The sequence below is a fragment of the Sardina pilchardus genome, chromosome 9 (genome assembly GCF_963854185.1).
Source record: "Sardina pilchardus chromosome 9, fSarPil1.1, whole genome shotgun sequence".
Classification (NCBI taxonomy): domain Eukaryota; kingdom Metazoa; phylum Chordata; class Actinopteri; order Clupeiformes; family Clupeidae; genus Sardina; species Sardina pilchardus.
The window spans coordinates 34,800,352-34,816,509 of record NC_085002.1 but is presented as its reverse complement, the minus strand read 5'-3'; the positions used below and the strand labels follow the sequence as shown (position 1 = coordinate 34,816,509).

The 16,158-nt window shown below is 40.8% G+C and overlaps 1 protein-coding gene across 1 annotated transcript in view; it reads right to left on the bottom strand.

Moving 5' to 3' along the window:
* The window catches only part of dock3 (dedicator of cytokinesis 3), a 597,933-nt gene that overhangs the window by 271,931 nt on the left and 309,844 nt on the right, over positions 1-16,158 (bottom strand). The window contains exon 29 of the mRNA XM_062544851.1: positions 11,151-11,226. Coding sequence (XP_062400835.1) covers positions 11,151-11,226 — 76 coding nt within the window. The remainder of the gene's footprint in view (positions 1-11,150; positions 11,227-16,158) is intronic.

Sequence of the window (16,158 nt, the reverse complement as noted above, 5' to 3'; positions counted from 1 at the left end):
TTATTAAGTTTTTTAAGTATATTTTTTGGGCTTTTGTGCCTTTAATTTTGACAGGACAGTAGAGAGAGACAGGAAGCGAATGGGTGAGAGAGTCAGGGTGGGATCCGGAAAGGACCTCGGGGTGGGAATCGAACCTGGGTCACCGGCGCGCGGTGCAGGTGCCCCAGCCAGCTGCGCCACGGCTGGGGCCATTCTTGTTCATTATTGTTCATTGTTTACATTGCTATTCTCGCTACTGTAGTCTGACCAACGTTTTGAAATTGTTCACTGTGAAATGAGTTATTGCATTGTTTATTTCTATGTCACTTTGGCCAAATGTGTCTGCCAAATACCCACAACCATAACTTGTCAAAGAGGAGACTCTGCTAGAATAACCTAAAGTAGGCTTCTACACTGTAGCCTACAGTAGAGCGCTATGAGCTCATCTCACATTGATATCTCTCAGTGTTTTGTGTAAATCTTTCAGTTGAACTTAAACTTTTAAATCAGGTTAATATGGCCTTGTATACTTGCGTGTACAAGGAATTTGGTCTCTGCATTTATCCCATCTGTGAACTAGTGAACACACCCAGCACAGTAGTGAGCTGCCCGAGCAGTGAGCTGCTACAGCTGCACCCGGGGAGCAGTGAGGGGTAAGGAGCCTTGCTCAAAGGCACCTCAGCTGTGGATGTGGGCATAAGAGAGCAGTGCTCAATCAGTTCCCCCACCCACATTTTTGCTACTGATCGAACCGGCAACTATTCGGTCACAAGCCCAAACCTAACCAGTAGGCCACAGCTACTGTATTTTCACCCATCTCTCCCAGGGGAAGCCTTAGAGCCTTAGCAGGGCTAAGTAATATTAGCAATATTATGTTATATGATAGCTAATGATATTGTGATCTTAGCCAAAAGCTATGTAAATAATAATAATAATAATGTTATTGTGGATGATTCAGCTGGAAATGTGACCATGTTAAGGAGCAATGTTAGCAATAAAAACAATGCTTAAGTATCCTGTGCGATTTGACTAATGGCCACAGCAATTATCATCACCAGTAACATGATGCTCATCTACAGTGGGTACGGGTTGAGAATGCACCTTTTCCCGCGGGACTCCCGAAGAGATCCCGCAGGCTGTCAAGCCGATTTTTTTCGAGGCTAAGGCAATGTACCCAAACAACCACCAGGTGGCAGAGAGTTTCAACCCGCATTTCAACTGCGAAATTAATCAAATGACGTTTCAATAAACCATTGTTGAAATGAATGAAAATGGTTATAGAAAATCGCCTACAGCCTAACGCCGACACAGCTGATTCTTTGATTGATTCTAAGCTGTTTTGATGTAGGGGATGGGTAAACTGGCGCGCTACAAACATGCTATCAATCAAATGTAATATTAGTAGGACTAGCCTACTTAGAGACTTTAGTCATAGGCAACGTTGCCATGTTAATTTGGGCTAGAAGTGCTTGACTGTGGTGGTGCTCCTCTCTGCTGCTTCTCCCGAATTGTGTTTGGGAAATTTGACAACCATCAGCTAAAATGTCAAATCATATTTATTTCTCTATGTCGCCATGGTGTTGGGGGAAACGCGGAGAAACAAGATGGTCAGTCCTCATATTTTTTCTTCACGTTTCGTTATAAGAAATATATATAGGCTAAGTAATACAAGTTGAAGAGGAATTATGCAGGATTGGCAATTTCATCTCTGGTTCGGTTTCGTTTTTCGTTTTTCGCTCGTTTTATGCTTGCATATTTCTCTGCAGAGCTTCCCCGACAGCTTTAGCCTGTATATTTATACATATATAGGCTATATATAAATATAGAAATTGCAAGCGTGGTTCTTCTTGTTCCTTACGCGTCTCAGACTTCCAGATGTAAACAGCAGACGATCGTCTCCTGCAGAAACTGCAAGGTTGCAATAGCAGATAGGGACACTGGGGGCGGGAGGAAATATAACTGTTTTCGATGAAACTGGTCAGTCAAGCAAAACAACGATTTCTGAGCGATTTTATGACTATGAAAAAGTTGCATAGGGTCTCTTTAAAGTCTTCTTCCGTATTGAACAGACGCTCAGCATGTCAGATTGCAGTTGCAGAGTTTTCGAATGTTTTACAACCCAGCTGGTATCCGCTGTTCATGCCGACATATCCCCACTCGGCGGTATTTAACTTTTTTTTTCAAACAACGTGCCATTCCGACATGAGGTCATTAATAGGCTATGAATGTCATAACTATTAGGCTATCATTAGGCTTACTATGCATGGCTGTAGGCAGCTATGAGGCCACTGAGATCTGGACTTCATCAGTTTTGAGAGCTGTAAATACATGTGTTTGCTAAATATGCTGCGTGCGCGACTCGGGGAAGTGAAAGCAGTTCTGTATAGACATTGCAAGTTTTCATGGTGATCGTTGGCGCAGCTGTAGCTGATTGTGAAAGCCGATTGGAAATACATAAGTTTAGAGCGAACGTTTCAACTATGTTTGCCATGGTAGACAAAAACACTCAAATAAAACAATAGCCTAAAAAATGATTGTAGTGCGTAATGGACACGGCTCTATATCCTAAATAATTTTTGAAGTTCGCCATTTGGTAATATGACCTATCCTTACTGACAATAAGCCTATTATATATAGCCTGGCCAATTAGCCTATATTGTAGATATACCAGCATTTGCGTGCGAGCTTGGAAATCAATCAAGTCAAAATCAATGCATTTCAATGGAAGTCCATAATAGAACAAATGATTGTCAATGATATGGTATGATGGAAGTATCTCAATGCATGCCAAGTCACATAAGGAAGATATTGACCTTTAGACAACATATCAAGTGAGCTGGCATGCACTGAGATACTTCCATGCTATTCAACTTTTCCGGCGCCGATGAGAGTGGCAGCCATCCTAAGTAGATCGTCTTGAATTTCCCCTTGGGGATCAATAAAGTATCTATCTATCTATCTATGCAAATTATTGCATATTTAGGTAAAACTGGTCTCATTTGCATATCTAAACATCACATTTCAGAAAACTTGCAATACAAAAAATATTTGCCTTAATGTGAGTAAACAACTGTGAAAGTTTTAATTTGATATCTATAGTTTAAAAATGTATCCATTTCACCTGTAGTAAATCCCAATGGCAAAATGCATTGGAAATTGCTACCTTTGACCTTGAATAAAAGTATGTCCCACTAAATATAAATGAGTAGATTTTTAATATGTGATGCAGGAGAGTTTAAGGATCAATAAAAAGTATGAACCATTACTATGGTATATATATATAGGTTCCTGCATGCTGGATTACCGTGACCCTTAGCCTACCTTGTGGATGATTTTTTCTCATTGGAATACAGCAGGACAGGATGCCTTTTTATTTTCTATGTTTGGACTTATGGACAATGAACTTTGAGGAGTGGTTGTTAAGTGCTTTACAAAGCTTTGTGTTAATAAGTGTTGGTCCTCCTTCAGCTCACTGCGCGATGCAGTTGCGCACTCGTGGCCACAAACTCATTAACTGTTTACGACACAATACAGTGTGATATTTGTTTTTTTCGTTTCTTAGATTTAATGCATGTTTGACATGTAAACAGGCCTTCTGTCCGTTCACTTAGGCCTTCTTTTGCATGGGGTTGCTCGCATCCGCCCGTAACCTTAAAGGCTATTATGTGCGTAGTGGCAGTATACTCTTGATTATAATAAGAGGCAAATTGTTACAGGACAACCTAAACTGACTTCACCAATGCTTCCCCGCAGCACATTTCATTTTAAAAGCATATAATATAGGATGAACAAAGTCTATGGACTTGCTATATTAAATCCAGTAGCCTAATAATTAGGCTATGTGCCACGTCCGATTTCGCAAGTGATGTAGTAGGCTACATTTAAAAATCGACAGCCGTCTGTGAGACTATCCATTTCATGAAGAGCAGTTGTCTAGTGCGATCATTCCCCCTCCCCCACACTCGTCTAACCAGTTCACTAGACATTATAGGCTACTTATATGCGGCATTGAGGATGACTGCCTCCCTCCCCCCCTCTCTCTCAACAGACACTAGAGCCTGACACTAATTATGTAAATGTCAACAAATGGCAACAAATATAAGGGATTCATTACATTTCATTTGGCTGACGCTTTTTAACCAAAGTTATTCAGTCAGTCAAGTTTATTTATAAAATGCTGTCATAGCCTATAGCTTGACGCACAGTAGCCAGTGGCGTAACTATAGTAGGTGCAGCAGGTGCAGTCGCACCAGGGCCCGTGACCTCCCAGGGTAGGTTGCTACCCCCGCCCTGCCTTTTTTTTTTCTTTTAGAACTTCACCATTAAGAATCAAACTATCGAATAGAAACGGCTAAATCAAATTTACCATCTTTCCTTGTCGTCATACTGTTTCGCCAGCTTATCTTTCTTTCTACTGAGATACAGCAAGGATATCTGGGTAGCTACAGTACGCTTAGCGATTTGTTGCGATTTTTTGAATGGATAGTGCGGCTGCACATTTCAGTCATCGTTTTGTCATCGAGCGGCTGCAAGAAGCGGCATGAGCGTAAAGAGCAAGGGGAAGGGTGGCCAAACTACTACTAACATTTATTTTTCAACTTGCCAAAATGCTGGTGGTAGATTATTTACGACGTAACATCCACATTCGGGGAAGTGTGTAGCTAATTGCTCTCATGTTTCTGACATTGCGTGTGACAGTGACAACAGTTGAGCGATCTTTTTCCAAACTGAAACTTATTAAGACTTACCTGAGGAGCAGCATGGGGAACTAGAGGCTCCGTGGGTTAGCTATCCTGTCCATTGAAAATACGAGAGCCAGAGCATTAAATATTGGGAACATCGTTGACGATTTTGCACAACCAAAGGTCTCACGTCCTAATTCTTGCATATTGGGGATTGTACTAGAAAATGTAATTCCATGGAAGGAATTACCATTGCATGTAAATGCAAAAAGGTTGCTGACTGTGTAAAACATTGTATTAGGCCTATAGTTAAAAAGACAACTAGGCTACACAGAATAGATAAATAACAATAACCCAATTACAATTCCACTGAAAAGTCACATTTAAAAAGTGATTTATGAAAATGCATCAAAATTGTGGATATAGGCTATTAAGGAAAATAACTTCATTTATTAGAATTTAAAAGACTGACATGAAGTTGCCAACTTCAAACGAGTTGCAAGAGCTGACACTTTATTAGCCTACAGTGAAACGACTGGTAGGATAGCTTATAGCCTTCATATCTACACTAATGCAGGTTAAAAGTAGGCTATAGACTTAGACACCATTGGAATACAGAATACAATCTCAAACAACGCCAATCAACGATGATGCAGCAACAGGTAGGATATCTAGCAAATGTAACGTTAGCTTACAGTAGGATATTTTATGTAGGCTATATTACAGGATGAGCTAGTATGTTCTTCGAAGTGTCTCCAGGTGTGTGATTGTCCTAATAGGAATGTACAATAAGCTGTTAACAAAGGTTTTTAATTTGTGAATGATACCGAAAGCTTTAAATGATTGCCTGGCTGGCAAGTCCCTATAGCTGAAACGACTAGCTTGCTAACAAACAAACGTGAAAATGATAGCAATGCAGTTTGTGCTAGAAACGACTGTGAGAAGAAGGCTTGAACCTAAATGTCTATCAGGTTGGACTTCACTTAAAACGCTGGGTGAAGATCGGTGTCGTGTAGACTGCTCTGTCGAGATGGCTAAAAGCCCTTGTGTAAGTCCTGTTGGCCTTGCAGCCTACCCGACGTTAAACCTAGCCTGGAGCAAGTTTGGTTGTCCTTAGCTAAATACAGTGTTAAATTTACGTTGACGTTATGTTAGATTGTCTTTAGCTGTTGATAACGTTACCGAGAGCAAACCGGTTACTGTAACAATATAAACAAATGTAAGGAGTAGCAGCTAGCCTAACAGGAGACAAGACGATAACGTCCTGGTTTACAGCAGTGGCATGGTAGAATGTTTTTATAGCTGTTACAGCTTGATGAGTAGACATAACATTCAGGTTTAGCCTGGTTTAGTGCAGTGGTGGTGTACCAGATCTGCATGGCGCGTCATCAAAGATCCTTGATTACTGACACCTGAGCACTGACGTAACAGAGGCTTTGTTACCGCCAAAGCTTCTCAATGTTAACTCTATGAGAGTTTTTAATTATTTTACTGTAAATATCTTAAAAAGTATAAAGTTCACAACTGTGAAAAATACATTCGTCAAATCTCTGTTACAAGACCTTTGTATGAGTGCTTGAATGACGTCAAACGGTTAAGTGGTTTTAGCGTCAAAAACCGTCGATTTTGGTCAGAAGCAGAATAATAATAAGAAGAAAAGGGATAACAGTACATTGCATTTACATGCAATGTAATGATTTTATTTGGTTTCTGCACGATTAAATAAGTTTTGTTTCTGCGCAGTGCGAGTTTATAAGCAAGCAATCTACGCTTAGTTTCAGCAGAGGGTTGAAAAAGTTTCAGCGCATTGGGTGTTCCCATAATTCCATGCGAGTTAATGTTAATGCAGTAGGCTAATATTAGATTACACTGGCCTGCAGACTATTAATAAAATATTTGTATAAAATATTCAGAATGGATCATGTAGTCGTGTGATTTTTATTTGAAATTGTATGTAACTACTAAACTACTTCGGTGCCTCAGGTCCTTTGCATAGTCACCCTTAATGTGTATTGCATGTATCAGAGATAATACTTCCTGGGCTACATTTAAAGGGTCACTGCACCCTAAAATAGTTTTTTTGAGCTGTTGATTGATTGAAAATACTCATAAGTGGTGAACTGTACTATTACCAGGGTTAATATTGACAAAAATCGTGTTTCTCGACAAAAGTAACATTTCGTCTGATTTTGTATTGGAGATATTGCTCTCTCGCGCATACTACCGTTTGAAAACATGCCATGGCATGTTGGTCCAAAATACTATTGGAATGCTGACGTTGTCCTGCACCTCTAGTCCGACACTACGTAACCGGGTCGTTACAAATTAGGACTGAAACGCCCCAACACCTGCTGCCCTGATTAGCCTACCTGTGATAAACCATGTCTGCAGCACTCATTCCCAGATTGACACGAAATCACCATGGTTGATTGGTTGCAACAGTGCTGCACTCTCTCTCCAAATTTCAGAACGTCTCGCCCATTTTGAAAGCCGTTTTCAGAAATGTGAAGTGGGTGGAGTTATGGGGTGAAGTGACACTTTAACTATCTTCGCGCAAGGGCCCGAATAATTTTCTCGCACCGGGGCCCGCACCTGCCTTGTTACGCCACTGACAGTAGCCTACGGTAGTCTATGGCTAGGCCTATCTCTGAATCAACAGGAACATGCATACCGAGATGTAGAGAAGTTGCGAGAAACTTATTTTGCGGAGCTAGGCCTACTAGTCGATGGTTACAATGAATCACCCTCACTGCCCTATCACATATCTGACCATCCATTGTTACAATGTTACAAAATGCGCAATCTTCTCCATGCATGTAGCCTACAGTTATAAGTAAAGTGACAAGCATAGGCATGTATTAAAGAGATTTTTGTTAAATACATTTTATTTTCAGTTGCTGTCAAAAGTGGTGGAGACAAAATCTGTGATAACAAGTGCTGGGTACATGTACCCAGCGTCGCCGGTTAAAATGAACATGCCTCCGTTTTAAAATAGCCTATACATATTTCTAAGTATTCCTAGCATATAAATGTAGCCTAAATGTCCATCTTGTCCATCTCTTTCGTCTTCGCCTTGACAATAATAGCCTATTCACGGAAATGCGGCCTTGTAACCGTAATGAATTAATGAATTAATCAAAGATTGCCTATCGAGTCTTTCAGGTTGAATTGAAGGCTATTTCCTTCTGATAGGCCTATAGGCGATTTTCTAAAACCATTTTCATTAATTTCAACAATGGTTTATTGAAACGTCGTTTGATTAATTTCGCCAGTCATCACCTTCATTTTAATGATTAAATGAGACGGATTAAATGAGACGGATATATGGAGCATTTCTCTCCCTCTCCATTGACCAAAACGTTGCTCTGGCATCTCTGCTGGACTGACTGAGTTATAGGCTACGTCGCGTGAAAGAGCTGTGAGGTAGGCTGTAAAACATTCGGAAACTGTGCAACTGCAATCTGACATGCCGAGCGTCATGTCTCTTTTCTCCGCTTGTCACCAGCGCGGTGTCTTCGGGTTTTTCCTTGTTTTCCGGCATGAGCCGAACCTTCATGTTATTAGGGCGGTCTTATGTTGCCCCCTTGCGGTTGCAGTTTTAATTACAAAGTCCCGAACCTTCGGGATTCCCGATGTGCGGCAAAGAAAGGAGCATTCTCAACTCGTACCATCTGTATGCTTTTATCTGCTATTACTGTTTGGTTTCTGTTTATGTAAAGCACATTGAATGACCTCTGTGTATGAAATGCGCTATATAAATAAACTTGACTTGACTTGACTTGACTTGACTTGACTTGACATGTTACCCAGACCAGACTCTGTGTGCCTGTTAATTATGAAGCTACGTCTGCCGCGTCATATATTCTCCTTCTGATCACTGTCCCTCTACTGTGCAATAGCATATGCAGAGCTGCCAATTTTTCAAAAAACCTTGGAGTGAGATTCTGTCGGGAGTCACCAAAAAGTTGTCCCGCGTCCCGTGTCTTTTTTTTACCATTTTAGTGTATTTGGTGATTTAATCATCAGTAGCCTAATATTGAATATTGTGTGATCATTCTGTGTGATAATAAAAATATTGTGTGATCATTCTGTGTGATGATAATGGTTAAATTCAGAATCAATTTCAAAATCCTTCTTCTCACTTTTAAGGCCATCCACAATCTCGCCCCTCCCTATCTGTCCGATCTTCTCCACATTCCCACTCCCTGCCGCTCCCTCCGTTCTTCCTCCTCCACCCTCCTCACCATCCCCTCTGCCCTCCTCAGTACCATGGGGAGCAGAGCTTTCAGTCGCTCTGCTCCCCAACTCTGGAACTCTCTCCCCACTGACATCCGCAACATTGACTCTCTCCCCCTGTTTAAATCCCGACTGAAAACTCATCTCTTCCAGCTTGCGTACTGTTTTGATCGATTGATTATTATTATTATTATTATTATTATTATTATTATAATTATTCACACCAGTGTCCATCCAAGATTCTGCTTGACCCTCCACACACAGAAACACACACACACACAGAAAATAATAGTCATGTTTCTATACCATATATTTTGGAATTCATATATAAGTGTACAGATTTTGTTGATAATGTTTAGTATTTTACAATCTGTATAATTACTAGTACCTAAAAATGTTTAGTCATTTGTGTACTGATTTCAAGACTATTACATAAGTCATATCTTTAAGTGGTGTGTAGGTCTAATTGAGTGCGCATTAGTGGTTTGTGTAATTGGGTGCCTGTCACTTTAAGAAATACGTGAGGGTAGCTAGCCTTCAGTCTTAAGGTTTAACGCGAGTGAAAAAAAAGTTCCATATAGTGCATGACAAGGATATGTGGAGGCAATTAATTTTGCTTTCTGTGTCATTAGATAAAATACATGTTCAAAACAAGTCAAAGAAAATCTCCCTGGGATCATATAAGAGATGAGTGTCTTGCAATGTTTCATTATTCACCCACACGTTCCAGTAAACAAAAAGTGCAACAAAGTCTAAGTTAACATGTAGGCCAGGGAATCAAGTCCATCCACACAAACTAATTTCTTTGAAGATTTAGGGCGAGATGTACTAAGACAACGTTAATAGCGAGTTTTTGTAAGCGCAGAGTGCGAACGCTGTGTTTTGCTATATTGCGTGGAATTTACTAAGCTGTCACTACAATATGTTAACTGCGTTCAGTGCCGCCCGCCCCCGCCCTCTGTACAAAGGCAATTGCGCGTGCAGAGCTGAACCACAAGCGCAGTTGAATATTGCAACATTAAAAATAATCAAAGTTTAGCGATCATACATGATACAAAGAGATGTCAACGAGCTGCGACAGACAGAGTAGGCCTAGTAGTTCTACAAATCCACTTAAAAAATACTTGAACTATTTACTGCACGTAGACTTGGGATATGACTTAATGCCTAGTCTAACAGATTGGGAAGTGTAGGCTATGTCGTGAAAGAGAAAATACGATTTTAGAGAGGCAAACAAAAGTTAAGGTTGCTTTTGACATAGTACAATGAAGAAAACGGATGCTCTGAATATTGATTCAGCTGTCTCTAAAAGTTTTTTCTAAAAGGACGCATTTAACCGCAATTTGGATTACACCTGCTTTCAGAAGGCGGAGGTTTTTCAACGCAAAATAGACGTGCTCTGTTTACATACATATGGCGGAATACTTAATCAATCGCTATTACCACTTCTCCTCCCCCATACTTGCGCGTTACACCCATTTTCAGCTCCCACGGCAATTCAATCAATTCCAGGAATGAATATGCATGACACCGAAAAGCACAAATAGCCATTTTCAGCTCCCATGGCAGGCCCCTGCCCTCATTGCGGCCTATTTGTACATACCATCGCCATGCTATTACGTGCACGTCACGCCTAAAATGGGCGCAAAACGTTAGTACATCTGGCCCTCAAAGTTTAAGAGGGTGAGTTCTTAATTAACGATAGGCCTATGATTTGTGACATCGATTGTAACAACATACCTAGTCTTTGACCAGATTGGCGATTTTCTCAACAATAAAGGTTTCTACCACGGGTGTCTCCTTCTTCTGTCGCAAACTTAGACGCTCAAGGAATAGGGTTAGCCTCCAGTGGCACTTTCTTAGCGCCATCTAAGCTACCGTTGAGGAGTTTAGAGGAACAAACGAGTCTCAGGTCTTAGCCCAAGATCAGATTTTTTTTGCGTGAGAAAATGGATGTATGCCGTGTGTGCGTGTGTAAACAGGCAAAATCGTGTGTCACACGCCGAAAGCGTGAGAGTTGGCAGCTCTGCATATGTTTGCTGACCTTTCCTCACTGATGTTCCAAATGTTGCTGACTAGAATACATGAATGTTGGGTATAGCACATTTTGGCGCAATTGAAATCTTGCCTTTACTTCTTCGTAACTTCTGCATGCATGTTTGATATTATCGCAAGTGTTTTTAGTCGTTGTTAGTCCAAATCTTTGCAAAGTCTGTCAGTATAAGGTAGGCTTAACATGTCAGCCTCACTCACCTTAAAATCAAAGTCAGAATCTGTAAAGTTCTTGTGCAGAGCTGGGGAGAGATGCTGAGTTGTTGTTACAATAATGCTGCAGAACAGAAAAAGGGACAGTAACAAACAAAAACATATTACACGATTATCATATTGACTTACATTTATTTTTAATGTCATTACACTGAAGATCAAATTGAATGCCTGTCACTTTAAGAAAGAGTAATAGACTTCAGTCATAGTTTTTGGCTAAATGTAGATAATATGTGAAAGCGGTGTTTTCTATGTAATTCTATGTAGTCAAAAAAAACAAACAAGTGGAAGAGCAGTAGTTCATTATTTTGGGGTGCTATTACATACAGCCTAAAGTTGGAGAACAAGTAGAAATGTATTGCAATTTGAAAACTGGATTAGGTACTCCTGAATAGCTTATTATACAAATTAATTACTGTAGCCTAAATTCATGTTGATTTTCTCGCAATCTGTCTATCACAGCAACTAGTAGGCCATATGAAGAGTTCAGATTCAAAACCCTCTAAATGCCATCTCTGTCAAAAATTAGATAACAATGGTGAGTGAATGCTCTCCACACATAGTATATGTCAAATAATTCAACTTCAAAACCCACTCAATACACTGTCTTCCTGGTCTGAAATGTTATACTGTAGAGTTGTAGGCAGAAACCTATAATAACTTAATAAAAAGAAATGCTCTTTTAAAGTGGTCAGACGGATTTAGAGGATTTTGCATCTGAACTCTTCATATAATACCATCGGAAAGATCGTGCTCTGTCAAGTGTCAATTCAATTCAATCAAAACAACTTTATTTATCCCCAAGGGCCAATTTCTCCATGCAGGCATAGTGACATATAAGACATAACACAACATATAAGACATACAAGACAGGACAAAGAAGAACAGGACAGACAGGTGTGTGTGTGTGTGTGTGTAGGGGGGTTAGTCCTAAGAGAGGGAGGAGGAGGCTGGGGGCATATTTAAGTTAAAAAGGCGAATAGCCTCAAAGGTAAAGGTCACATTCCTCCTGTAAGTCCTAGCAAGAGGACAGCGCAGACGCCTGCCAGAGGGCAGCCATTCAAAAACTCAAAAAACTTACAAGATAGAGTTGGCTTTCCTTAGTGTAGCCTTATCATGCAGTGATGTCAGTGACTGAAGAGGGTGGCCAATGATCTTGAACATGAACATGTGTGCACAATGCTCTGGAGGTGTTTCTTATTTTTGATGGAGAGGGAGTGAAACCTAACCTGACTCTCGCCTACCTTGTAGTTCCGCCATGCTCCACCAGAGGCATTTCGCTGAGCTCCACACAAGGATCTGGGATCGAGGGCAATGCAAACTCCTTCAAGGGAGCAAAAAATAACGAACCAATCAGGATCGCGGGAGGGATTTCATAGATGTGACGTAGCACCAAAGCGACTGTATTTCAACTGTTTTGTCAAATCTATCCAATATTAATTCTTTAAAAGATGAACAGAGAACGGTTTTGAAGCCATTTATTAGTGGCAAGGATGTTTTCGCTCTTCTTCCGACCAGCTTTGGCAAGAGCTTGAAGTAGCATGTCATTCATGATAACGGACATGTGGTTTATCCAATCACATACAAGGATTTTTTCCAAGGCCCCGCTTTCTGAAATTACATCTCCTATTGAGAAGTCCCAGATCCTTGTGTGGAGCTCAGCGAACTACAAGGATCTGGCGAGAGTCAGGTTAAGTGAAACCAGCATATAAATGAAAAAGTCAGTACACTTTCAATGAAGGAGGTGTAAAACATTTTGAGGATCTTCCTGCTCACTCAAAGGAGTATATCTTCCTCAAAAAATACTGGCACTGTTGATTTTTTTTACCTCCATGTTGGAGTCAAAATGCAAAATGCACTTCCACTGGTTCCCCATGTATTGTAGTGGCAGTCCTGCATTCTCCATGCCTGTTGAAGTTAATGAACATCTCCTTGGTCTTTGTGACATTTAGCTCCAAAAAGGAGCTATCACACTATTCCAAACTCACTGAGGACAGGACCGTGATCTTGGACAGAACCAGATAACAGGGATAAGAGAACAGTGTCGTCGGCATACTTCACAAGATGACGATCAGCATGGCGACTTCTACAGTCATCTGTGTACAGGATAAAAAAGCAGCGGCAAGAGGACACAACCCTGGGGTGAGCCAGTGGACGTGAAGCTGATGTCAGAGAACCTCTTGTTGACCAGTACCTTCTGTGTTCTTTGGGTCAGAAAGTCTGTGATCCACAGAATTGACTGATTCATTCATATCAGTGTTACTAGAACTTCGAGAGCAATCCGACAGAGACGAATGGTGCGCATTTTGCGCTTCCCCCCGTCGCAGATAAATTATCTGCACTGAGAACATTGTAGACAGATATTAGACCTATACCTGCTGTTGATCTAAAGAGCCTATCTATAGCCCTTTTTCCAGTAACTTATATTGCTACAAACCTTTTCCATCACATTTATATCGATTTAACTCTCCTTAATCCACCTCTGGCGAGCGAAATAACTTATCACGACAAAACCGACGTTAGAGCGATAGAAGTCATTTTCCATCACGTGTCACACTAACATTTGATGCGCATTGTTTTTTAAGCGAATTAACTTTTTAATGGAAAAAGGGCTTATGCCTTAAATTTGTCTTCTGTCTACAAAATATGCTCTGCTGTGGTAGCCTGACCAGCCAGAGCCACATCAGGATGTAGGGTCTGGGAACTCACCGTAGGCAGGGATAAATCGGATGGGTAGGATAAATTGACTTTCAAATTCCCTCTCCACGCAATAGGACAGAGCTAAACTAATTAGGGCCCGAGCACCGAGGTGCGGCCGCTGTAGCAGCGGCTGCACCATAGGTGCAAGGCCCTATTGTTTTTGCTCAGATTATTCCTATTATAGTGTTTTCCCCTTACCGGAATGTTTTGCCCTTTTTCACCAACTTGGCATGCTCTAAAACTCTTGAAATTTGGCAGCTACCTGTGGAATTAATACCTCTACTGAGAGACAGACTTCTGGCCTAGGGTGTGGCTCAGGGACTCTATAGCACCACCTAGTGCGTTGTGTGTTGTGGTTGACACATACATTCATTGAATTGGCGCAGATTTGGTGGACATGTGTGTGGTATTATTCTGAACAAGTTTTACATTTAAACTATATAGTAGTAATATTAAAAGAATTTGAATTATGTGAGATTTTCTGATTTTTGCACATCATGTATTTTGAAATACTTCTCCTAGACGGTTTATCGAAATTATGTCATTTCAGCAGTAAAATGATCTTGAGGGGTTGCCCAAGAGAAATTGCGACCAGATTTTTGAATTTCAAAAGTATATCGAAATGGCGAAGGTTTGAACCTAGGTGTCTTATAAAAGGAACAAAAAGTTGGTGTTATAGGCAGAAAACAGTGACTAATTTGGATCAAATTAAATGGAGTATTAGTTAGTGTGCTTGTAGTGACAGTCATATACAAGTTTTGATGTGGCATTAATTCTGTCACTCAATAGCGCATTAATGATCGTGGTTGACACATAGTTTTACCTAAAATATTATAAAGTGAGTTTACAAATATTAATACTCATATGAACCTATGCTGAAATTTTGAGGTTAACCACATTAACGGTAAGAGAGTTGTTCAGGTTTTCATATGACTATGGTCTCTCCTATCCACTCCTTGCTGCCCGCGCGTGTTACACACAGAACTACTTTCAAACACACACACATTACACACGCGCGAGCTTCACAGAGAACTGCATTCAAACACACACATTACACGCGCGCAAGCTTCACAGAGAACTGCATTCAAACACACACACATTACACACGCGCGAGCTTCACAGAGAACTGCATTCAAACACACACACATTACACACGCGCAAGCTTCCCAGAGAGACACACACACACACATCCTCGCATTTCCCCCTTTTGCCTCTGCCCTCCCTCTCTCTGTCTCTCCGTCTCCCTATCTTAGCCCCATGACCCCCCTCTTTCGCATGCCCCCCCACACACATACACACTCTCTCACTCCCTTCCCATCCCCCATGTCTCTGTATCCCAGCCCCTTTCTCTCCCTTCCTGATATGAGTAAAAAACATGAAAATAAATAGCCAAAGTCAAGAATGACAGTGTGATGCAAAGTAAAAGATATAGAAAAGATCTTTTTCATAATGATTTTATTTGGGTTATATATTGTATGCATGTTATGCAGTGGTAGTAAGGAGGCCAACAGGTGATAACCCAATTTGAGGATGAGAGAAGGCACCACACTCCTGTAACTTATTTGCAATGTGTGTGTGTGACAACACCTTGGTTAAGAGATCTGAAACTTTCCTTAATATTAGATGAAGATTAAAGAAGGGTTAAGAACACTCTGTCATGTTGTCTATTGTGATTGACACATACATTCACAAAAATGAACCAAATTTGGTGTGCTTGTTTGTTATTGCTATTGCTAGTCAGAGACAGAGCTCTGTCCTAAGGTGTGGCTTAGGGACTCTATAGCGCCACCTAGTGCGTTGTCTATTGTGGTTGACTCATACATTCACAAAAATGAACCAAATTTGGTGGGCTTGTGTGTTATTGCTACCACTAGTCAGAGACAGAGCTCAAGCCTAGGGTGTGGCTTAGGGACTCTATAGCGCCACCTAGCACATTGTCTGTTGTTGACACGTACGTACATTCACAAACATGAACCAAATTTGGTGGGCATGTGTGTTATTGTTATAGCTATTCAGAGACAGAGCTCTGGCCAAGGGTGTGGCTTAGGGACTTTATAACGCCACCTAGTGTGTTATCTGTTGTGGCTGACTCATACATTCAAGAAAATGAACCAAATTTGGTGGGCTTTTGTGTTATTACTACCACTAGTCAGAGACATAGCTCAGGCCTAGGGTGTGGCTTAGGGACTCTATAGCGCCACCTAGCACATTGTCTGTTGTTGTTGACACATACATACACAAAAATGAACCAAAATTGGTGGGCATGTGTGTTATTGCTATAGCTATTCAGAGACAG